This window comes from Anomaloglossus baeobatrachus, chromosome 1 (assembly GCF_048569485.1).
Source record: "Anomaloglossus baeobatrachus isolate aAnoBae1 chromosome 1, aAnoBae1.hap1, whole genome shotgun sequence".
Taxonomy (NCBI): domain Eukaryota; kingdom Metazoa; phylum Chordata; class Amphibia; order Anura; family Aromobatidae; genus Anomaloglossus; species Anomaloglossus baeobatrachus.
In genome coordinates, this window is record NC_134353.1 from 92,012,927 (window position 1) to 92,036,724 (window position 23,798).

At 47.8% G+C, this 23,798-nt stretch overlaps 1 protein-coding gene across 5 annotated transcripts in view; it reads right to left on the reverse strand.

Annotated features, from left to right (window-relative positions):
* Positions 1-23,798, reverse strand: part of KCNIP4 (potassium voltage-gated channel interacting protein 4) — a 1,162,298-nt gene that overhangs the window by 66,152 nt on the left and 1,072,348 nt on the right. For all 5 annotated transcript variants that reach the window (XM_075346923.1, XM_075346924.1, XM_075346922.1 and 2 more), the window contains exon 3: positions 12,124-12,193. In XM_075346923.1, coding sequence (XP_075203038.1) covers positions 12,124-12,193 — 70 coding nt within the window. The remainder of the gene's footprint in view (positions 1-12,123; positions 12,194-23,798) is intronic.

Here is a 23,798-nt window from a genome sequence, read left to right on the forward strand (position 1 = left end):
AGGCAGACCGGCATGCCCCCTCCTCTGATTTACACCTCACTGTCTATGTACACTTTCTATAGAGAGCCTGGTGTGGGCAGACAGCTCTCTCAGCTCTGCTATATGGTTAAATCTAAAAATCAGATTGTGACAGAACGGCTGCAGCCAGTAATCTAAGTTATACATGATTAGATTCAGGATCTTTTTGCCTACATCATGCTCCTGTCAAATGATGTAGCAAAAACCTGCTGACAAATTCCCTTTAATACTAAACCTTCTAAAATAGGATCATACATCTATTTCTACATGTATTTTCAGAGTAATCAAAATATCTAATTTAAAAATATGTAGTGTCAAAACTACAAAATAGGATCCCAATACTCTGTATTTTTGTACTCAAGTATAATTTTTAAGGAAATACAGGTATTTAATAATAATAATAATAATAATAATAATAATAATAATAAAAATATCTGACACATCAAATAAAATAATATAATTATATTAAAAACAAAAATATAAAAAGTAAAGATGCAAACCACGGTGGGTACACCGTGACCAGAGTACAGACCAAGAATAAATAATTGTATCACAAAACAGTATATACGGTAACAACAATACATAAAGTGCAAAGACAGATATTGCACTGCTAAATATATTATAAAGTGCTGATATAATATCAAATGAATGCAAATTAAGTGCAGCGCTGATAAAAATTGTCATTCCTGAGAATGTAAATAGTTATATATAAATGGATACAACCAAATTTAGAAAACTAAATAAGTAAAACGTATCTCATAAGACAAATTGATAGACCAATAAAGTGCTATACTAGTGCGCTGAGTGTAGTTCCTTACTATATGAATTGAATTACTACATTGCAAGTACCAGCTACTATCTTAAATGACCCAGATGTCTGTAATCTATGTATAATTAACAAAGCTTCAGTAAGCTACATATACATTAGTATAAGGAGTATAAACAGCAGAAACCACATTCATGGGATGCCTTAAAATACCTGTGTATTGCTATCTTTTAGTCTGCGTATGTGTCTCCAGCCACTGACACACGTTTCGTCTCCTTCATCAGGATTTACCCAATGAAGGAGATAAAATGCATATTGGTGGCTGGAGACACATGCACAGGCTGAAAGATAGCAAGATAGTTAGGGTCATTTACCCTAACATTTACCCTAAGTTGGAGCATATGAAATCCCATCCAGTACTAAAGCTGTTAAGGTTCATTTCTATCCTGCAGTGATCTAACAAGTAGTTGTAATCTCAGATACAGCCACTACCTTCTGCTAGAAGTATCCTCTTCTCACTCCTCCCTATGGCGGCTGTAGCTCATATCTATGCTGTTTAATTTGAAAGAGCCAGTCTTGGAGAAGCTGAGATGTCGCTTCTGTTGCAGCTGAGAAGTTGGTGTTGGAGAAGCTGTGGAGTATTATTTGTTGTTCCTTTCCCCACCTGTTAGTCTTCCCTACTTCATGTTGTCTAATTGCCGTGTCTCGCTGGCCTTCACTAGTTAGGGTGAGTTCAGGGCCAGTGAGGGCCTAGGTGTGAGATGGTGCACAGGGGGAAGGATCCATCTAAGGATGTTAGGAAGTGCAGGGATCAGCCTTAGGTGAGTGTTAGGAGGTTACCCCACTCCCCCCTCCCTAGTGCCAGGGCCTTCTGTTGAATTACTACCTGGCTATTACTTAATATAGGGTGAGAAATTGTCTTCTTTCTTGTATGAAATTGGAAGTTTGTTATATTGCAACTTTGTTTTTCATAGACCAATGCTATAATAGAGCTACATGAGCCCGGTACTAAACCTTTGTCCAATTTTATACAATATCCTGTTCAATTATTTTTTGTCTGACTTTTTTTTTTGTGGAACCACCAGGAAAAATGTTACATATTTGAAAAAGCTGATCGGAGCCTCGATGGCAGTCCACCGGGGTTGTATGGTTGGCTTTGCTGTGTACATAAGCCCAAATAGATTTCAGCCATATTCTAAAAATCAGTCTCTATCAGACATCCGACCACACAATTCACATATTACGTGTCCCGATTATCATGTTCCAAGTAACTAATGACTGACACATACACCGTAGCAATAATCAGAAGATATCGCAGAGATTTGTATCTGTAGCATTTTTCATTTCTCCACATTAGCCTTTGTTGACTACACATCGACCTTCACGCACGGATCAATAACCGCCGAGAGGTGGAGGCCGAGAGCTCCGGCAAATGTTAACATCATCGTTAATTTTCTATTTTAGCACGCAGTGAGCAGAACTACAGCAACGGTTGGAGGAGCAGCCTCATCTTTATTTATCAAAAGTGTTACAGTGTAACACACAGAAATGTCAATTTGTTTTGACAACTGTGAGAAAGATCAAATTAAATTTAACCCCTTAAAGACTTGAGCCCGCAGAAATTTCACTCTTTAATTTTATGTCCACATTCCAATAACTTTTTTTATTTTTTATTTTATTCTTTCAAAACAGCTGCAGTGGCTTCTTTTTATGTAGAATGAGTTGTGCCACTTAATATCACCTTTTTGGCATCCAGGTATGACTTTCAGAAAAATTTTTTGAAGATGTATATGTATATGTGAGCTTTACTTAGTGAGTCAGTATGATTATGACAATGCAGAGTATATATGGTTTTTATCTTTTGCTATGTCTCTGTTACCGATGACACTGTTAATGATGTCTTGAGCTCAGCTCCTAAGCCACATGTGGTGGCTTACAATAAAAACCTAAGATTCACACTGTACTGCAAATGCGGGTAAAGGGTTAACAAAAATATGAATCAAATAATTACTCTACTAGATGCTGTGAATTACATGACAAACCTTGTTTCCTTGACCTGGATCATACTCAATGCAACGCTCACAGCCGGTGTAGAGGCAGCAAGCTGGATTAGTGGACCCACTGGACAACAGGAGGGACAAGGGCTTACCCTTAGTGGAAGGGGCTTAACTAAGCACCTACTGGGCGGACACAGGTACCACTCCCAGGACAGGGGACAGACTCATTTAGGGGCACAGGTATAGGCAGGTACAGTCAGGATGACTGAAGCAGACAGGGAGATGGGTACGGACAAATATGGTGGGCATGGCAGGAACAGATAGGTATGGGAAAGCAGGTACAAGGAGACAAACACAGGGATAAAGGGATAGGAGCACAGAAACGTGACAACTAGCTAGTAGCAGACTTGTATACCAACTAACTAAGGTCACTGTGCAGGCACCTCCTCTAATATGAGGGTGTCTTAAATACATAGTGCCTCTCAGCCATAGGCTGAGAGGCATTTAGTGGAAATGGCCCGCTGGTCCTTTAAGAGGAAGGCCGGTGTGCACAATTGGCGCCCCTGAGGCATTAGTCGCCACAGGGTATTGCATCTCATTTAAGATGCAATGCTTATCCCAGGTAAGAAGAGGTTAATCACTGGTTTTTATCACTTACACAACATCCAACCAGTTATTCAGACAGTACACAACTCAGAAAGCTAGACAGCAAGGGAAATTCCCGGTTGCTGGGACAACCACTGTTGAGTCATCAGAAAGGTGGGGGCTGCACTGAGAGAGTAGGAACACAAAAACAGTTTAATTTTAGAATAGTCTGAAACTCTGAACAACACGGTCGCAGTAGAGAGTGCTTGAGAGCTTCTCCTGCTAGAACCGGGCAGACTGGAAAAGGGCGATAGGCAACCGGTGGAGCTAGTGAGACAGAGGAGAACATAGTAGCTGGAGGTCGAGCCTAACCGTTCTCACAGTGCCAGCGCAAACAGGGTGCAGAGCCCTGTTGTGGGACATATTCCACGTTGGACCACCAGAATTTGCAGGGGATGGGGATTCCAAGTCCCATTACCCACCACCCAATTTCCTGGAGCACAGTGACACATAGGGTCCGGGGTCAAGATCACAGTCGGGCCCCCTGCATACAAGATGGGACACTGGGATCCCCAAGTTGCTTCAAGCCACGGGGACCCACAAGTAAGCGCAGAGGAGGAAGGTCTCACACTCCACAGACACTTGATTGCTTCTGATTTACCCGGGACCGGCTGGAGCCCATCGCAGTGAGGAGTGGCACCATCGGGGCATCTTATGAACTGTGAGTAAACAGAACTTTGAACCGCAGCCCCAGTGTCATTCTTGTCATTGCCGTCGCCCCCGCTTTGGTGCCACCAGCCATCCCCACCGCCCTCATTTCCCTGGGGCCCGCTTCACCTGTGGGAAGCGAAACCATCTTTGCTATTACTACCATACTCCCCGGAGGACAGCGTCAGCAGCGGCGGCTAATCCCTGGCCGCATACTGCAGGTGGCGTCACGACAAACATCACTCCCGGCTTCTTATTCCCCTTTTATTTTGGACACCTCGAGGCAAGAAGCTGGGTAGGGCCACCCGTGACATCCCCGGAACCGACACGACCGGCCTGGCAACGAGTAAGGTTAACTCCCTGCCCCCTGGGTGCCACACACGCGTGCTTGTGCAGAGTGCACAAGCCCCAGAGGGAGAGGGAGACAGACGAGCACATGCGCGTCTATGGAGCTGCAGGGGAGGACGAAACCTGGTGGCGGTGGTGAGTAGGTTAGCTTCCCTGTGCTACACTCTAATTGTGCAGTGTGTTGAAAGATGTATCCCCGATTATGTCCATGACAGGTAGAGGTCCAATGACGATTTGATTCTTCAGGATGCCCTAGGAACACAAGACCTACAGGCCTAAAAAAAGTGACTAGTGTAAATGTGATGCCCTGGACTCCAGGGGTCACAGAATAACATCACTTACACACACACCCCCTCCCCTGGTCAGGAACAACAGTCAAACAAAACCCTTGTTGCCTCCCTCCAGGGTCTGATGTCCACACCAGGTGGGCCGGAGCCAGGCGGTTGGCCCCACCCATCAAGGAGTTCACATTCCTGGAGGCGGGAAATCTAGTTAGTCGAGTTTAGGAGTTGAAGTGGAGAGGTGGAAGTGAGAGGAGAAAGTGTGTGTGTCTGGGTCGGAGCCCAGGCACAATCAGCAAGGTCGGCAGACGGTGGTGGCCGTCTGCAGGAGTTGGTGGAGGTCTGCGGAACCGTAGGACCGGGGTCGGGCGGTGGCCCGCCGGTACCAAACCGGGGAGCAGATTGAAGCCAAGCACCAAGGCAGGGTACTCAGACCCCGACTAGGCTCGGAAGCCGCCGTAAAAGTCGAATTCTCTGATTGCGGTCTGGACCTCAGGGGTTCATTCCCAACCAAGTCCCGTCAGAAGGCAACAGCCCAACCCGTCCGGATAAGAGCCACCGCCAACGGCCAGAGATCCAAGGGCCAGCGCCTGCGGGCAAAACGGGTTCTCCCGACACGTACAAGCCGGGGAGCGGACTACCTGTGGGAATCCATAGGGGTCAAACACTTACACATGGGTGCAGGGAATGACAGCCACCATCAACCCGTCCGGGGAAAGTGAAGACACCGCAGCCGACTGTGGGCCCCGTCCATCCAGCCGTTTGGTTTACCAGAGACTCTGTTCTTGTCTACCTGAGTGAGTACACCAGTGCCATCCGGCACCGCGCGGTGCCGCAACGTTGCCCCCGCATCTACGCTGCCTCCCCCCATCGGCACCTGCACCTATCCCTCCTCCCTATCCCCCAACCGGGGCCCCGGGACCAATAGCCCCTACCCACGGAGGGGTCAATACCTTAGCTGCTCTCTGCCATCGCTCCCGGGATCCCCCGTCACCAGCAGCTGTGGTGCCCACCATCACCACAACCCCGTGGGTGGCGTCACAACCGACATTCCATCACGAACCAACCTTCCCTTTCACTCGTGGGTGAGGAGGCGCTGCTCGAGCCCACGGGTCTGGCCCCGTGCTCGAGCCACCGAGGAGCAGAAGCACCGGACAAGAGCGCCGGTGATTCCCAGGCGAGCGGCGTTCCCAACCCCTCCGCCCGCGACAATTTGGCGTCACGAACAGGATGCTACCCATCTACTTACCAGTTTACACAAAACCTTGTAAATAGAATACATAGCCTGTCAAACTGAACAGATATTGCAACACATAAGAACACCAAAGTATTAGGCTAAAAAAATTGAATTTTATTAAATACACTTTAAAAGACAAAAAGCGGAAAAATAGATAACACTGCATAAAAAACCCAGACCTGGTGCAAACAGAATATATGTATATATCAAAGTTGGTTAAAGGTAATTTAATAGAGGGTGGATCTAGGTGACAAAAAGGTGAGCCCCAAGAAAAATAACAAACAGCAGACAAAAGGCAAAAAAGGCCAAACATGCAAAAAAGCTAAAAAGACCTTTGTAAAGTGCCAAGTGCTGGAAAAAATTGCACTGCTTTAAACCAAAAGGTTTTGGTATTTATGTTTGGTCACAGTAAGAGGGTCCCGACCAGTACATTGTGCAAACAGGTGGGTCCAAGTAAGGTAAAGTGACCAGTGCAATTAATATATGCAGACAGAAGTATACATGGAAAGGGCAGACTTAATCAAAAAGATCCATTACCTCAAGAGAGTAAAGCACCAGGACAGGCAACCTCAACATATGTTTCCAAATGGGTCTTCGTCCTGACGAAGACCCATTTGGAAACATATGTTGAGGTTGCCTGTCCTGGTGCTTTACTCTCTTGAGGTAATGGATCTTTTTGATTAAGTCTGCCCTTTCCATGTATACTTCTGTCTGCATATATTAATTGCACTGGTCACTTTACCTTACTTGGACCCACCTGTTTGCACAATGTACTGGTCGGGACCCTCTTACTGTGACCAAACATAAATACCAAAACCTTTTGGTTTAAAGCAGTGCAATTTTTTCCAGCACTTGGCACTTTACAAAGGTCTTTTTAGCTTTTTTGCATGTTTGGCCTTTTTTGCCTTTTGTCTGCTGTTTGTTATTTTTCTTGGGGCTCACCTTTTTGTCACCTAGATCCACCCTCTATTAAATTACCTTTAACCAACTTTGATATATACATATATTCTGTTTGCACCAGGTCTGGGTTTTTTATGCAGTGTTATCTATTTTTCCGCTTTTTGTCTTTGAAAGTGTATTTAATAAAATTCAAGTTTTTTAGCCTAATACTTTGGTGTTCTTATGTGTTCCATCTACTTACCAGTAGAAGTGCGCCTTACAGCCCCCGCCGGCGGTGTCCGGACGAAAATTTTGAAATTCCGGACGCGAAAAGTTCCCGCTCGAGTCATCTTCCTTGAGCAGGGAAGGCCCAAAAAGTGAAGCCCCGCCCTCAGGAGAAAAGAGGTGCCGGAGAGAACCAAGGGGGGGGGAGCGGGTGAAGGCCTGCCTGATATAACCGAAGGGATAAAGGGCAGGGATGCCAGGACTCTCAAACTAGAAAGAAATTATTTTTAGAGGCAGTATATCAAATTTTTACTAGCAGTCCTACCTTCATTAAATATTTAAAACATCAATTTTTTAGATAAATTTAAAAGTACAAAATAATCCCACACCGTGAGTGAATACACACAACCAACAAAAACAAAAACAAAAATTCGGACACAATGAGGCCACAATTGGGGACCTCCTTATATGCGGAGTTATTGTGGAAATCTCGGTACTGTTTATCTAGATTAGGGCAAACAAGTCTAGATACACCCTAAATCAGTCTGTCCGCTACCTGTCAATGGAGATATAACTTATGTTACACGCACCCTAAAGTTAAAAAGGTGCCCCCATTCCACGACGGCTAGCCCTTTGTAGCTGCCCCTAAACTCCCTCACTAGTACAGATATAGGTAGTTTAGATATTTAAATAATTAGTTCAAAAAAGGTCACTTATCTTAAACATTCTCACGGCAGCTTTTTACATGAACACAGTCTGCAAAATGAGTCCAAAAAAGAACTCATGAGGCCACAATTGAAGACCTCTTCATTTGTAGAAATTTCAGTACTGTCTATCCAGATTAAGGCACCGGAGTCTAAATACACCCTACCTCAGTCTGTCCGCTACCTGTCAATGGAGATATAACTTACGTTACACGCACCCTAAAGTTAAATAGGTGCCCCCATTCCACGGCGGCTAGCCCTTGGAAGCTGACCCTAAACTCCCTCACTAGTTCAGGTATAGGCAGTTTAAGTATTTGGATAATTATTCAAGGTGGTCACTTATCTTAAACGTTCTCATGGCAGCTTTTCCACAAAAGATACAGTCCGCAATATGTCCAAAGAAAACTCGACGCGTTTCCCCCCACTAATATGTATTGGGGTTCATCAGGAGTTTTAAGGCACAATCGCCTGTGGAATAAATAATTCAATTAAAAATCTTGTCCAAAAAATACCATTACACAGATGGAGGTTCCCCATATCTTATTACATACCATTCTGATGCCCAGCTGCATATGTAGCAGCAAATGTCCCTCAAAGACGGTGCTTGTGGCAGACCAAGCTGCATCACAAACCAGAGCTCTTAAATACATTCCCTAATGGCAAGATATCATATCTTGCCATTAGGGAATGTATTTAAGAGCTCTGGTTTGTTACCTCCATCTGTGTAATGGTATTTTTTGGACAAGATTTTTAATTGAATTATTTATTCCACAGGCGATTGTGCCTTAAAACTCCTAAACTCCTAAAAAATTGATGTTTTAAATATTTAATGAAGGTAGGACTGCTAGTAAAAAGATTCCAGGACTCTGCCACCCGTATTGTTCCTGGAGGCCCAGCAAGCAGGATGTCCGCCCCGTTAAGCAAACCCGCGCCCGGAACAGCGGCGTGGGTAGAAGCCCGGGTGGCGCAGCTAAGCCACAGGCTGCAGACCCAAATCCCGCTTCTGATACAGGGATGGGAGGCTGAAATGGCGGAAGTGGCGGCGGCCGTGCGGGCCCATGAGGCGGAGGCAGAGTTGAAGGAGCAGGTAAGTGACCCACGCCCCTGTGTCCCGGAGAACAGGTCGCTGCGGCTGAGGGGCCCGCTCTGCTCCCGTTTACCCTGCTGCGTCCCCCACAGCCCGTAGCGGTTGTCACTGCCCCGCCAGTCAGACCGTTGCCCCCGAAACCGGCAGCAGATATCCCCGTACCCGCCTGTGAGGACCCGCCCGTGGAGGCTGCCCACGGATGACCGCTTGCCCGGCCGGCACCAATCCCGCTGCCCTGGAAGGTGCCCGTTCCCCGTGGGGAGCCATGAAACCCAGGGGTGGTCACACCCGAAGAGGCCCCGGCAGTCCGCCCGGCCACGGAAGCAGTGGAGGCCACCAGCAGGAGGGCCCAGCAGGTGAGGCCTGCCATCCCTGAAACCCACGCCTCGGCTGAGGCAGCGCCGGGTCGCCGCTGTAAGGCAGCATCCCAGGCTGCGTCACCGCAGGACTTCCCAGCGAAGGTATCGGTCGTAGCCGGTGCGGGGGAGATCCGGCGGGGCCCGACCCGCGCGCAGCAGGGGTACGCAGATGTCCCCTTTTGGGATCAGCAGCCGAACCAGCTGGGCCGCGAGATTGCCGTCAGGGAGCAGCAGAGAGCTGAAGTGCTGGCCCGCACAATCCGGGAGAAAGACAACCTCCGGAATGCCACCTACTGGGTGCGGGGCCCGATCCACGAGGGCCAGGTCAGGCGGTTCGATCACCAGCGAGGATATGGGTTCATTTACAAGCCGGGTCTGGAGGCCGAAATCTTTGTGGCTCGCAGGGATGTGAACTCCCATCTCCCAACGGGCCACCCTGGCCGTGACCTGAAACCGGGTGACCTGGTACACCCGACACTGCGGGGAGAGGGGCTGGTTTGCCCTGGATGTCCGGAGGAGGATGACCAGCAGCACTCCCGCACGGCCTCAGTCCCCTCCCCCACCGTACTGTCCGGATGTAGAGCTGGAGACGTATGAGGAAGGCGACCTCAAGTGATTGGCAGCGGACCCCCGTTGCAGCAGAACCGTTGTCCCCGTTGGGACCTACAGTGTGGTAGCCGATTGGCTATGAAGAGTCTGGCCCCCGTTGGGACCTTAAGTTATATGTTTTCCGTAAAAGCCCATGCCCACATGAGAAACTGCTCATGAACACAGCCGAGAACTAGCAGGCCAACCACGAACTTGTGGGCTTGTAAATAATTCTGGGCTGGAGTCCCATTAACTGCCTCCGTAGAGGCAGGTTGGAGGAGAGACCCGCAGCGGAGAAGGCTGGGGTCCGGTCACCACCAGGACCGGTGACCATCCTCCGGGGTCAGGGGTCCCTCTGGACGTGGGGCCCCCTGAATGATAGCCGGGTGCGAGATACCGTACCCGTTCCCGCTTGGGCAACCTGAACCAGGTTCTGTTTTCCGGACTGGGGAAAAAAGGTGCTGCCCGCTTCTTAGGGGCAGCATCAAGATTTAGGTTGTTTGGGTGGGGAAGCGGAAGAACTGGGACCCGTCCGTGTTATTAAAAGTGTTTTTATTGATGTTTGCAACGTTTAAGTAACATGCCTCCCGTCAGGGAAGATTTAACAAAAATGTATTCCACTGATTTTCTTTGTTATTTATCTTTTACAGAAAATAAAACCGGTGATGGGCGGGCAGCCCACCGACGGTCTGCGTTCTAGCAAGGGGGAGTGTGACGCCCTGGACCCCAGGAGTCACAGAATAACATCACTTACACACACACACCCTCCCCTGGTCAGGAACACCAGTCAAACAAAACCCTTGTTGCCTCCCTCCAGGGTCTGATGTCCACACCAGGTGGGGCGGATACAGGCGGTTGGCCCCACCCACTGAGGAGTTCACAGGCCTGGAGGCGGGAAAAGTAGTTAGTCGAGTTTAGGAGTTGAAGTGGAGAGGTGGAAGTGAGAGGAGAAAGTGTGTGTGTCTGGGTCAGAGCCCAGGCACAATCAGCAAGGTCGGCAGACGGTGGTGGCCATCTGCAGGAGTTGGTGGAGGTCTGCGGAACCGTAGGACCGGGGTCGGGCGGTGGCCCGCCGGTACCAAACTGGGGAGCGGACTGAAGCCAAGCACCAAGGCAGGGTACTCAGACCCCGACTAGGCTCGGAAGCCGCCGTAAAGGTCGAATTCTTTGATTGCAGTCTGGACCTCAGAGGTTCATTCCCAACCAAGTCCCAAGTCTACCTGGGTGAGTACACCAGTGCCATCCGGCACCGCGCGGTGCCGCAACGTTGCCCCCGCATCCACGCTGCCTCCCCGCATCGGCACCTGCACCTATCTCTCCTCCCTATCCCCCAACCGGGGCCCCGGGACCAACAGCCCCTACCCACGGAGGGGTCAACACCTTAGCTGCTCTCCGCCATCACTCCCGGGATCCCAGCAGCGGTGGTGCCCACCATCACCACAACCCCGTGGGGGGTGTCACAACCAACATCCCATCACAAACCAACCTTCCCTCCCCCCCTTTCACTCGTGGGCGAGGAGGCGCTGCTCGAGCCCCCGGGTCCGGCCCCGTGCTCGAGCCACCGAGGAGCAGAAGCACTGGACCCGAGCGCCGGCGATTCCCAGGCGAGCGACGTTCCCAACCCCTCCGCCCGCGACATAAACCCACAAAGATCACTTGGTTGTGGCAAACAGGAACTCTGAAGACACCCATAGTGGAACAGGGGGCATGGGTAAAACAACCTGAACTCTAGTGGATTCATAGCAAATGTCTTGGTCCTTCAAGTGCTGGTAAGGGACCGATCCTAAATTGATAAAGTGGTTGTTTTTCAACTAAACTTTGTAAAACATAACTTGTAACAATCAAGTGCATTGTGTCACTTCTTGTGCACTGTAAGTTTGCAATGCTTCTACGAAGGAAAAAGATCTCTTGTTTGCTCAAAACGTCTGCATTTTTAAGGAATAATGTAATGTCCTTGTTGTCTGTGTCCAGCCACAGTAAAGGCCCTAAACCCCTGTAAACTCGTTCTTATCATAGGATTTGTTATTGCTAAAGTTTAAATATAAAGCCAACGTATGTAACAATCTGTATTCTGCATGATTGCAATATGGATTTCATACAACTGTCCTGATTCTGGTTATGTCTTATCTAAGGAGCACGTTCTGGAGAATCTAATAAGCACATTGAAGAGTATTTAGCACTTGTGGTGCCAGTGTTACTGCCGAGCATCTGCTGTGTTCATCGCAGTCAAATTATTGATTCATGTTTGTGTTGTACTTAGTGGGATATTACTGAGATTGCACCTTACATTACACTTCATAGATCTTAGCTGTGAACTGCAGAGATATAAAGTACCACTTACCTCCCTGTGGGAAGAACTGAGCGTAAATGTCTTTAAACGTATCTTCATTGACAATCCCACTGGGACATTCCTGGAAAGAAAAAAATAATGGTGGTGATGAAACACGTTGCGCACTGATTTTTCTGACACTTGTTTCTGTTTTAAAAATTCATGTCTTGTCATATTTTACATCAGTTTTCTCCTGGGTTTGCTATAGAAACTAAGGGAAGCAGAAGAGCAGTTGATTACATTTTGCCGCTGAATCCATGCATGTGGACCGTTATGTGGGCGCACTTTGATACTAACACCAGTTAGAATGCTCAACGATGTGTGTGAGATTCTCATTGTGTAGTTTTCCTCTATATACACTTTTTATCATCGTGTCATTTTTAAATAATTTCCCACGTTTATTTATTACAAAATATCAATGATGGCAGCAGCGTTCACACGTCAGGATGTCAGAAGAAAGTAGAGGCCGACGGATGACCAGGACCATTATAAGTCCCATTCAGACACATCTGTATTTGGAAATGCACTAAGATTGGGACAGACTTGATAATAATTGAATTCACGAGACTCCCTCTGTGCCATTGCCCCCATTATATAACATCCAACCTCTTTCCATAATGTCTGCCTTTACTAACAATAGTGAAAGAATGGTGTTACAGCGCCGACTAGGGGAGGGTCCAGCATGAGTCAAAATACACAACAGGGGTAGCACCACAACAAACAAGGGGTACACTGGGGACACTTTAACAACGGAGGGCCCTAGGGCTAGCGAGAGGGAAATGGACACCTCGTCCACTTACCAGCTGCTGTACCCTGCACTCCTAGCCAGTCCCTATACAGGTTTCTCATCTATCGCCAAGCATTAACCTGAAGCCTTGGGTGACCCTAGAATAGTCCTGGCTAGTAAGTTGGCTAGTAAGGGATGCTAGCATCATCGCTGCACTAGAACAACACAGTTCAGACACTGAGCATTTCACTCATTATATGATGGGCTCCCAGTGCAAGCCTTAAAGGTGACAAACAACTCACAACACAACACAAACACATGGGAAAGTGACAAGGACATATACTCATGCGAAAACAAAACAGCTGGACAAGGAAAAAGAGGAGGACACACAGATATAGGCATGGCACGCCCTTCTAAAGTCATGTAAAACACCGCAATGTGACTCCAAGCGGAGTCTCCCTTTTTTCCAAAAATTGGGCCCCACACACACCCACCCCTTCAGTGGCAGCAGTTGTGCCCCAGTTGTACACTTCACAGCTAGATTTGCATCAAGCACATTCAAAAATACGCCATAATTAACCGTCCCCAGGATGACACCGGAGTAGGTAGCAAAGTCTTTCCTGATCCCAGCTCTGTTCATCTTGGCTTCTTTTAAAAACACAGCAAGCAAGGGTTACTCCAAGCGGAGTCTCCCTTTTTTCCAAAAATTGGGCCCCACACACACCCACCCCTTCAGTGGCAGCAGTTGTGCCCCAGTTGTACACTTCACAGCTAGATTTGCATCAAGCACATTCAAAAATACGCCATAATTAACCGTCCCCAGGATGACACCGGAGTAGGTAGCAAAGTCTTTCCTGATCCCAGCTCTGTTCATCTTGGCTTCTTTTAAAAACACAGCAAGCAAGGGTTACTCCAAGCGGAGTCTCCCTTTTTTCCAAAAATTGGGCCCCACACACACCCACCCCTTCAGTGGCAGCAGTTGTGCCCCAGTTGTACACTTCACAGCTAGATTTGCATCAAGCACATTCAAAAATACGCCATAATTAACCGTCCCCAGGATGACACCGGAGTAGGTAGCAAAGTCTTTCCTGATCCCAGCTCTGTTCATCTTGGCTTCTTTTAAAAACACAGCAAGCAAGGGTTACTCCAAGCGGAGTCTCCCTTTTTTCCAAAAATTGGGCCCCACACACACCCACCCCTTCAGTGGCAGCAGTTGTGCCCCAGTTGTACACTTCACAGCTAGATTTGCATCAAGCACATTCAAAAATACGCCATAATTAACCGTCCCCAGGATGACACCGGAGTAGGTAGCAAAGTCTTTCCTGATCCCAGCTCTGTTCATCTTGGCTTCTTTTAAAAACACAGCAAGCAAGGGTTACTCCAAGCGGAGTCTCCCTTTTTTCCAAAAATTGGGCCCCACACACACCCACCCCTTCAGTGGCAGCAGTTGTGCCCCAGTTGTACACTTCACAGCTAGATTTGCATCAAGCACATTCAAAAATACGCCATAATTAACCGTCCCCAGGATGACACCGGAGTAGGTAGCAAAGTCTTTCCTGATCCCAGCTCTGTTCATCTTGGCTTCTTTTAAAAACACAGCAAGCAAGGGTTACTCCAAGCGGAGTCTCCCTTTTTTCCAAAAATTGGGCCCCACACACACCCACCCCTTCAGTGGCAGCAGTTGTGCCCCAGTTGTACACTTCACAGCTAGATTTGCATCAAGCACATTCAAAAATACGCCATAATTAACCGTCCCCAGGATGACACCGGAGTAGGTAGCAAAGTCTTTCCTGATCCCAGCTCTGTTCATCTTGGCTTCTTTTAAAAACACAGCAAGCAAGGGTTACTCCAAGCGGAGTCTCCCTTTTTTCCAAAAATTGGGCCCCACACACACCCACCCCTTCAGTGGCAGCAGTTGTGCCCCAGTTGTACACTTCACAGCTAGATTTGCATCAAGCACATTCAAAAATACGCCATAATTAACCGTCCCCAGGATGACACCGGAGTAGGTAGCAAAGTCTTTCCTGATCCCAGCTCTGTTCATCTTGGCTTCTTTTAAAAACACAGCAAGCAAGGGTTACTCCAAGCGGAGTCTCCCTTTTTTCCAAAAATTGGGCCCCACACACACCCACCCCTTCAGTGGCAGCAGTTGTGCCCCAGTTGTACACTTCACAGCTAGATTTGCATCAAGCACATTCAAAAATACGCCATAATTAACCGTCCCCAGGATGACACCGGAGTAGGTAGCAAAGTCTTTCCTGATCCCAGCTCTGTTCATCTTGGCTTCTTTTAAAAACACAGCAAGCAAGGGTTACTCCAAGCGGAGTCTCCCTTTTTTCCAAAAATTGGGCCCCACACACACCCACCCCTTCAGTGGCAGCAGTTGTGCCCCAGTTGTACACTTCACAGCTAGATTTGCATCAAGCACATTAAAAAATACGCCATAATTAACCGTCCCCAGGATGACACCGGGGTAGGTAGATAAAGTCTTTGCTGACCCATGACTTGTTCATCTTGGCTTCTTTTAAAAACAATGTAAGCAAGGGTTACTCCAAGCGGAGTCTCCCTTTTTTCCAAAAATTGGGCCCCACACACACCCACCCCTTCAGTGGCAGCAGTTGTGCCCCAGTTGTACACTTCACAGCTAGATTTGCATCAAGCACATTCAAAAATACGCCATAATTAACCGTCCCCAGGATGACACTGGAGTAGGTAGCAAAGTCTTTCCTGATCCCAGCTCTGTTCATCTTGGCTTCTTTTAAAAACACAGCAAGCAAGGGTTACTCCAAGCGGAGTCTCCCTTTTTTCCAAAAATTGGGCCCCACACACACCCACCCCTTCAGTGGCAGCAGTTGTGCCCCAGTTGTACACTTCACAGCTAGATTTGCATCAAGCACATTCAAAAATACGCCATAATTAACCGTCCCCAGGATGACACCGGAGTAGGTAGCAAAGTCTTTCCTGATCCCAGCTCTGTTCATCTTGGCTTCTTTTAAAAACACAGCAAGCAAGGGTTACTCCAAGCGGAGTCTCCCTTTTTTCCAAAAATTGGGCCCCACACACACCCACCCCTTCAGTGGCAGCAGTTGTGCCCCAGTTGTACACTTCACAGCTAGAATTGCATCAAGCACATTCAAAAATATGCCATAATTAACCGTCCCCAGGATGACACCGGGGTAGGTAGATAAAGTCTTTGCTGACCCATGACTTGTTCATCTTGGCTTCTTTTAAAAACAATGTAAGCAAGGGTTACTCCAAGCGGAGTCTCCCTTTTTTCCAAAAATTGGGCCCCACACACACCCACCCCTTCAGTGGCAGCAGTTGTGCCCCAGTTGTACACTTCACAGCTAGATTTGCATCAAGCACATTCAAAAATACGCCATAATTAACCGTCCCCAGGATGACACCGGGGTAGGTAGATAAAGTCTTTGCTGACCCATGACTTGTTCATCTTGGCTTCTTTTAAAAACAATGTAAGCAAGGGTTACTCCAAGCGGAGTCTCCTTTTTTTCCAAAAATTGGGCCCCACACACACCCACCCCTTCAGTGGCAGCAGTTGTGCCCCAGTTGTACACTTCACAGCTAGATTTGCATCAAGCACATTCAAAAATACGCCATAATTAACCGTCCCCAGGATGACACCGGGGTAGGTAGATAAAGTCTTTGCTGACCCATGACTTGTTCATCTTGGCTTCTTTTAAAAACAATGTAAGCAAGGGTTACTCCAAGTGGAGTCTCCCTTTTTTCCAAAAATTGGGCCCCACACACACCCACCCCTTCAGTGGCAGCAGTTGTGCCCCAGTTGTACACTTCACAGCTAGATTTGCATCAAGCACATTCAAAAATACGCCATAATTAACCGTCCCCAGGATGACACCGGGGTAGGTAGATAAAGTCTTTGCTGACCCATGACTTGTTCATCTTGGCTTCTTTTAAAAACACAGCAAGCAAGGGTTACTCCAAGCGGAGTCTCCCTTTTTTCCAAAAATTGGGCCCCACACACACCCACCCCTTCAGTGGCAGCAGTTGTGCCCCAGTTGTACACTTCACAGCTAGATTTGCATCAAGCACATTCAAAAATACGCCATAATTAACCGTCCCCAGGATGACACCGGGGTAGGTAGATAAAGTCTTTGCTGACCCATGACTTGTTCATCTTGGCTTCTTTTAAAAACAATGTAAGCAAGGGTTACTCCAAGCGGAGTCTCCCTTTTTTCCAAAAATTGGGCCCCACACACACCCACCCCTTCAGTGGCAGCAGTTGTGCCCCAGTTGTACACTTCACAGCTAGATTTGCATCAAGCACATTCAAAAATACGCCATAATTAACCGTCCCCAGGATGACACCGGGGTAGGTAGATAAAGTCTTTGCTGACCCATGACTTGTTCATCTTGGCTTCTTTTAAAAACAATGTAAGCAAGGGTTACTCCAAGCGGAGTCTCCCTTTTTTCCAAAAATTGGGCCCCACACACACCCACCCCTTCAGTGGCAGCAGTTGTGCCCCAGTTGTACACTTCACAGCTAGATTTGCATCAAGCACATTCCAAATCTACAAGCATTTACTCTCCCCAGGATGACACAGGGGTTGTAAATTCCTTCTGGATCCATGACTTGTTCATTTTGATGAACGTCAGTCTGTCCACATTGTCACTGGACAGACACGTGCGCTTATCTGTCAGCACACACCCAGCAGCACTGAAGACACGTTCAGAGACAACGCTGGCAGCTGGACACGACAAAATCTCCAAGGCGTAAGTTGATAGCTCTGGCCATTTTTCTAGGTTTGAAGCCCAAAAGGAGCAAGGCTCCAGTTGCACAGTCATGGCATCGATGTTCATTTGGAGATACTCCTGTATCATCCTCTCCAGCCGTTGCTATGTGTCAGACTTGTTGTCTCTGGTGGCCTTGCAAAGGAGGGTCTAAAAAAATTATGAAAAGATTCCATAAAATTGCTGTTACCAGCACCAGATACGGTCCTACTGGTACGTGTAGACTGTTGAAGATGACGAGACCGTCCCATGTTTGTCAAGTTACAACTGGGAGATTCACTCCCTGCACCTGCACGGTTGTTTGGTGGAAAAGCGGATCTAAGATCGAGTAACAGCTTCTGCTGATATTCCTGCATACGTGCGTCCCTTTCTATGGCTGGAATTATGTCACAAAATTTGGACTTGTACCGGGGATCTAATAGTGTGGCAAGCCAGTAGTCATCATCACTTCTAATTTTGACAATACGAGGGTCATGTTGGAGGTAGTGCAACAAGAAGGCACTCATGTGTCTTGCGCAGCCATGCGGACCAAGTCCACGCTGTGTTTGTGGCATAGAGGTGCTAACCGTTCTTTCGTCCTCTGACATCTCCCCCCAACCTCTTTCAACTGAAATTTGACCAAGGTCTCCCTCATCTGCTGAGTCTTCCATGTCCATGGACAGTTCGTCCTCCATTTCTTCATGTCCTTCTGCACCTTCCTCAACATCTCGCCTGCTACCATGCGCCCTTGTTGATCCATGTCCCCCATGCTCCCATGCCTGGCGCCTTGGTGATGATGAACATCTGGACCTTGGTGATGTTGTTGTCCCTTGCGCATATGAATCCTCCTGTAGTTCATCCCCTTCCTGTTGTCCCACCCCCTGACTCCGAATAGTGTTTAGCGTGTGTTCCAGCATGTAAATGATTGGAATCGTCATGCTGATAATGGCATTGTCAGCGCTAAACATATTCGTCGCCATGTCGAAACTGTGCAGAAGGGTGCATAGGTCCTTGATCTGAGACCACTCCATCAGGGTGATCTGCCCCACCTCTGCATCTCGTTGGCCCAGGCTATACGTCATGACGTATTGCACCAGGGCTCGGCGGTGCTGCCACAGTCGCTGTAACATGTGGAGAGTTGAATTCCAGCGTGTCGGCACATCGCATTTCAGGCGATGAACCGGCAGGCCGAAAGACTTCTGGAGCGATGCAAGTCGCTCAGCTGCGGCGCTTGAACGGCGGAAGTGAGCAGACAGTTTTCGTGCCCTGTTCAGAAGGCCATCTAGCCCGGGATACTGTGTTAAAAATTGCTGCACGACAAGGTTCAACACTTGAGCCATACAAGGTACGTGTGTCACCTTGCCCAGGCGAAGGGCCGCACCCAGGTTTGCAGCATTGTCGCACACGGCCTTACCAGGCTGCAGGTTGAGTGGAGACAACCATTTATTAAACTCGGACTGCAGAGCTGACCACAACTTTTCAGCTGTGTGACTCTTATTCCCAAGACATGTCAAGCTAAAGACCGCCTGATGCCATTGCGCTCTGCTGCCAGCATAGTAATGAGGGGTGCGTGATTCCTTCTGCGCAGTGAGAACGCTGGTGGCCTGACCAGGCAGGCTTGGGGCGGAGGTGGAGGACCCAGATGAGGTGGAGGATGCAGAAGCAGTGGCGGAACTTGGACAGACAGAGGATTGACACACAAGTCGTGGGGACGGCAAAACTTGTGCAGCAGACCCTTCACCATCTATCACCATAGTTACCCAGTGCCCAGTCAGCGACATGTAACGTCCCTGTCCATGCTTACTGGTCCAAGTATCGGTGGTGAAATGCACCCGTTCACACACAGAGTTTCTCAATGAAGCGGTGATGTTGTGTGCGACATACTGGTGTAGCGCGGGCACACCTTTCTTAGAGAAGTAGTGGCGACTAGGCATCTGGTACTGGGGCACAGCGACAGACATAAGGTCTCTAAAATCCTGTGTGTCCACTAGGCGGAAAGGCAGCATTTCGGTAGCCAACAGCTTACAGAGGGATAGAGTCAACCTCTTCGCTTTGTCATGGGTCGCAGGAAGTGGCCTTTTATTTGACCACATCTGAGGGACAGAGATTTGGCTGCTGTGTGTAGACGGTGTTGAGTAGGGTGTCCCTGGAAAAATGCAGCTTTGTGAGGAAAGTGCAGGCGGAGACATGATGTTGCCTTCATCCAAAGTTGGTGCTATCGATGTCTGAGAGAGCTGTACACACTCACTTGTTTCCCCTTCCAAAACAACTGACGACCTACCAAGCAAACTGCCTGTTGCGGTTACAGTGGTGGAAGTTGTGGGTGGAAAAACAGGTGTGACAGCTGTCCCCACAGTCCTAGAAGATGACGAGCGCGCGGATGCACTGGAAGGGGCAGGCGGTGGATGGTTCGCTCCGCTAGGCCGCATTGCAGCACGGTGAGCTTCCCACCGGGCCATATGATATTTATTCATGTGACGATTCATGGAAGAAGTTGTCAAACTGCTGAGGTTTTGACCTCTACTAAGAGAACCATGACAAATTTTACATATCACATAATTTGGGCGATCTTTTTCTATGTCAAAAAAGGACCAGGCTAGGCAAGGCTTAGAGGCCATGCGACCTGTTGATCCACCCCGAATAATGCTCAGAGGCAGAGTGGTGGCTGAGGATGCAGTTGTAGACGTGCTACCAGTGCTCCGACTCTGTCCAGGAAGGCGCAAGGTAACTTCGTCGTCGGTTGCATCCTCCTCCACCGCCTCTGTTGACCTCCTCGAGTGCCTGACTGGGGGTTAACAGTAGGTGGGATCTAGAACTTCATCATCAATTGTTGTGTTTGCACTCCCCTCCCCCTCAGACCGAGCCTCTCCTTGCCCTGACCGAATATTTAAGTTGTCATCCCAATCGGGTATCTGCGTCTCATCTTCATCAGAATGTTCCTCATTGTCTATAACCACAGGTGTTACAGTTTGTGACAAAGGGTCAACATTATGCTCAGAAACTTGTTCCTCACGGCCTGAATCCGAGTCACAAAGGTTCTGGGCATCACTGCAGACCATTTCCTGTTCTGTACTCACTGTAGCTTGGGAGCAGACCTCTGATTCCCAGGCTATAGTGTGACTGAACAGCTCTGCAGACTCAGCCATCTCAGTTCCACCATACTGTGCAGGGCTGATGGAGACTTCAGAGCTGGGAGAAATCAAGTGTGATTGGGATGACAACTCAGAGGACTGGTGTTTTTTGGATGCGGTACTTGAAGTGGCTGAGAGGGCACTTGTTGGACCACTTGAGATCCATTCAAGCATTTTCCTTTTTTGCCCATCATCTACCTTTCTTCCTGTTGTTCGTGTCCGTAAAAAAGTGAGCACATCGGATTGTCCATGGTAAGTAGTAGACATCTTACTTTTGCTGGTAGAGGGTCTATCTTCAGCAGATGATAATGGAGCTTTGCCACCTTCCCCACGGACAAAACCTTTTTTGCCTTTTCCACCACGCCTCTTCCCCTTTCCACCAGCATCTGTCATTTTGCCACTCATGTTGATTGCGACAAGATTGTGGACTGAAAATGTGGTAGTAAAAATTGAGAGGTGGTGTAGATTGCAGCGGTGGTCTAGCTTTATTAACAGCAGAATAATAAAGAATAAATATCCCTGACAATGCAACTATAGGCCTTAAACTGGCAGCAAAAATTGCTAGTCTAATGGCTTAGTTATAATGACTTGGAGTGTGCAACGCAGGCAGACGCGCTCTGCAAATGTCTTTGCACTAGTGGGACTATAGCAAAGTCCAATAGCCACGTATAGGATGCCACTAGGTACACTGAGTGTTTGCTAGTATAATGGCTTAGTTATAATGAGTTGGAGTGTGCAATGCAGGCAGACGCGCTCTGCAAATGTCTTTGCACTAGTGGGACTATAGCAAAGTCCAATAGCCACGTATAGGATGCCACTAGGTACACTGAGTGTTTGCTAGTATAATGGCTTAGTTATAATGAGTTGGAGTGTGCAATGCAGGCAGACGCGCTCTGCAAATGTCTTTGCACTAGTGGGACTATAGCAAAGTCAAATAGCCACGTATAGGATGCCACTAGGTACACTGAGTGTTTGCTAGTCTAATGGCTTAGTTATAATGACTTGGAGTGTGCAATGCAGGCAGATGCGCTCTGCAAATGTCTTTGCACTAGTGGGACTATAGCAAAGTCTAATAGCCACGTATAGGATGCCACTAGGTACACTGAGTGTTTGCTAGTATAATGGCTTAGTTATAATGAGTTGGAGTGTGCAATGCAGGCAGACGCGCTCTGCAAATGTCTTTGCACTAGTGGGACTATAGCAAAGTCAAATAGCCACGTATAGGATGCCACTAGGTACACTGAGTGTTTGCTAGTATAATGGCTTAGTTATAATGAGTTGGAGTGTGCAATGCAGGCAGACGCGCTCTGCAAATGTCTTTGCACTAGTGGGACTATAGCAAAGTCCAATAGCCACCTATAGGATGCCACTAGGTACACTGAGTGTTTGCTAGTATAATGGCTTAGTTATAATGAGTTGGAGTGTGCAATGCAGGCAGACGCGCTCTGCAAATGTCTTTGCACTAGTGGGACTATAGCAAAGTCCAATAGCCACAGATAGGATGCCACTAGGTACACTGAGTGTTTGCTAGTATAATGGCTTAGTTATAATGAGTTGAAGTGTGCAATGCAGGCAGACGCGCTCTGCAAATGTCTTTGCACTAGTGGGACTATAGCAAAGTCCAATAGCCACGTATAGGATGCCACTAGGTACACTGAGTGTTTGCTAGTATAATGGCTTAGTTATAATGAGTTGGAGTGTGCAGAGGACAAGAGGGTACAGTGGCAGGATTGTGGGGCTCTGGGTAGAGGAATGGAAGCCTGCCTTTCTATTCCCTCCTAATGGTGAAATGCAGGGAGGAAATCCCTGACCTGGGCTACACAGACGCTGTTGCTGTTTGCAGGACCTGTCACCTATGGCTCTCTGACCCTGCCGGTTTGAGCCCTTAAAAGGACTGCTAGAATGTGCTCTCCCTAAGCTGTCTAACGCTGTGTATGCAGCGCATACAGCTGTATCGGCGATAGGACTCAGGAGGACGGAGCTGCGACAGTGATGTCTGACACCAAAGACGCAGAAGGCAGATAATGGCGTCCTGGAGGAAAATGTCCGTTTTTATAATGCAGGGACATGTGACATGGACATCCTATCACACATGCCGTTGCTTCTCTGGCTAAAAGTCCACTTAGCTGTGTGTGTGTCTGGGATTGGCTGACATGCTGGCCCGCCCCACAAGACGCGCGCGCTTAGGGAAGGAAGACAAGAAAAAAAAAAAAAAAAATGGCGATCGCCATTATAGAAACAGCAGTGATCTGAAGGCGCTGTTCATGCACACTATACACTGAAATGTCATAATAGTGTGATTCACAGAGTGACTTACACTATTACAGCAGAAACCAAGCTAGGATTTAGCTGGTTTTTTGCTGCTAGAACCGTTCTCGAACGTTTCTAGAACAATCGAGCTTTTGTAAAAAGCTCGAGTTCTAGTTCGAGCTAGAACATGCCCCAAAATCACTCGAGCCTAGAACTGGAGAACCACGAACCACGAACCGCGCTCAACTCTACTGCTGACTCATTAACTGCAGAGTCCAAACCTTCTCTGGTAATAACATCACCACAAAAACTGTGCCTGGAGCTTTATAACATGAGCAGAAGTTTCCATGACCAAGCGGTAGAATGACAGCCTTACATCACCAAGCGCAATGTCAAGAATCATATGGAATCATGAAAAGCCACAAATACTGGAGACTGGAGCAGTGTAATGTTCTGCGCAGTGATGAATCTAACTTCTCTATCTGTTATCTCATGGAGAAGTCTGGGTTTGGCAAATATCAGGAAAACATTACATGTGGTACCGCATTGTGTCAACTGTACAAATTGCTGGAGTAGAGATAATGCTACTTTATTTTTCTTTTTATGGTTTGGCCTAGGATTGTGTTTACTTTGAAGGGAAGTTTTAATGTTTTAATTCTTCAACATATGAAAATCCTTTCGATAATTGCATATTTCCAACTTTGTGGAAACAGGTTTCTGTTTCATTATGACTGTGCCCAGTGCACAAAGCAAGGTCCATAAAGACATGGTTGGTGTAGTTTGGTGTGGAAGAACATGACCAACCATACATAGCCCCAACCTCAATGCTC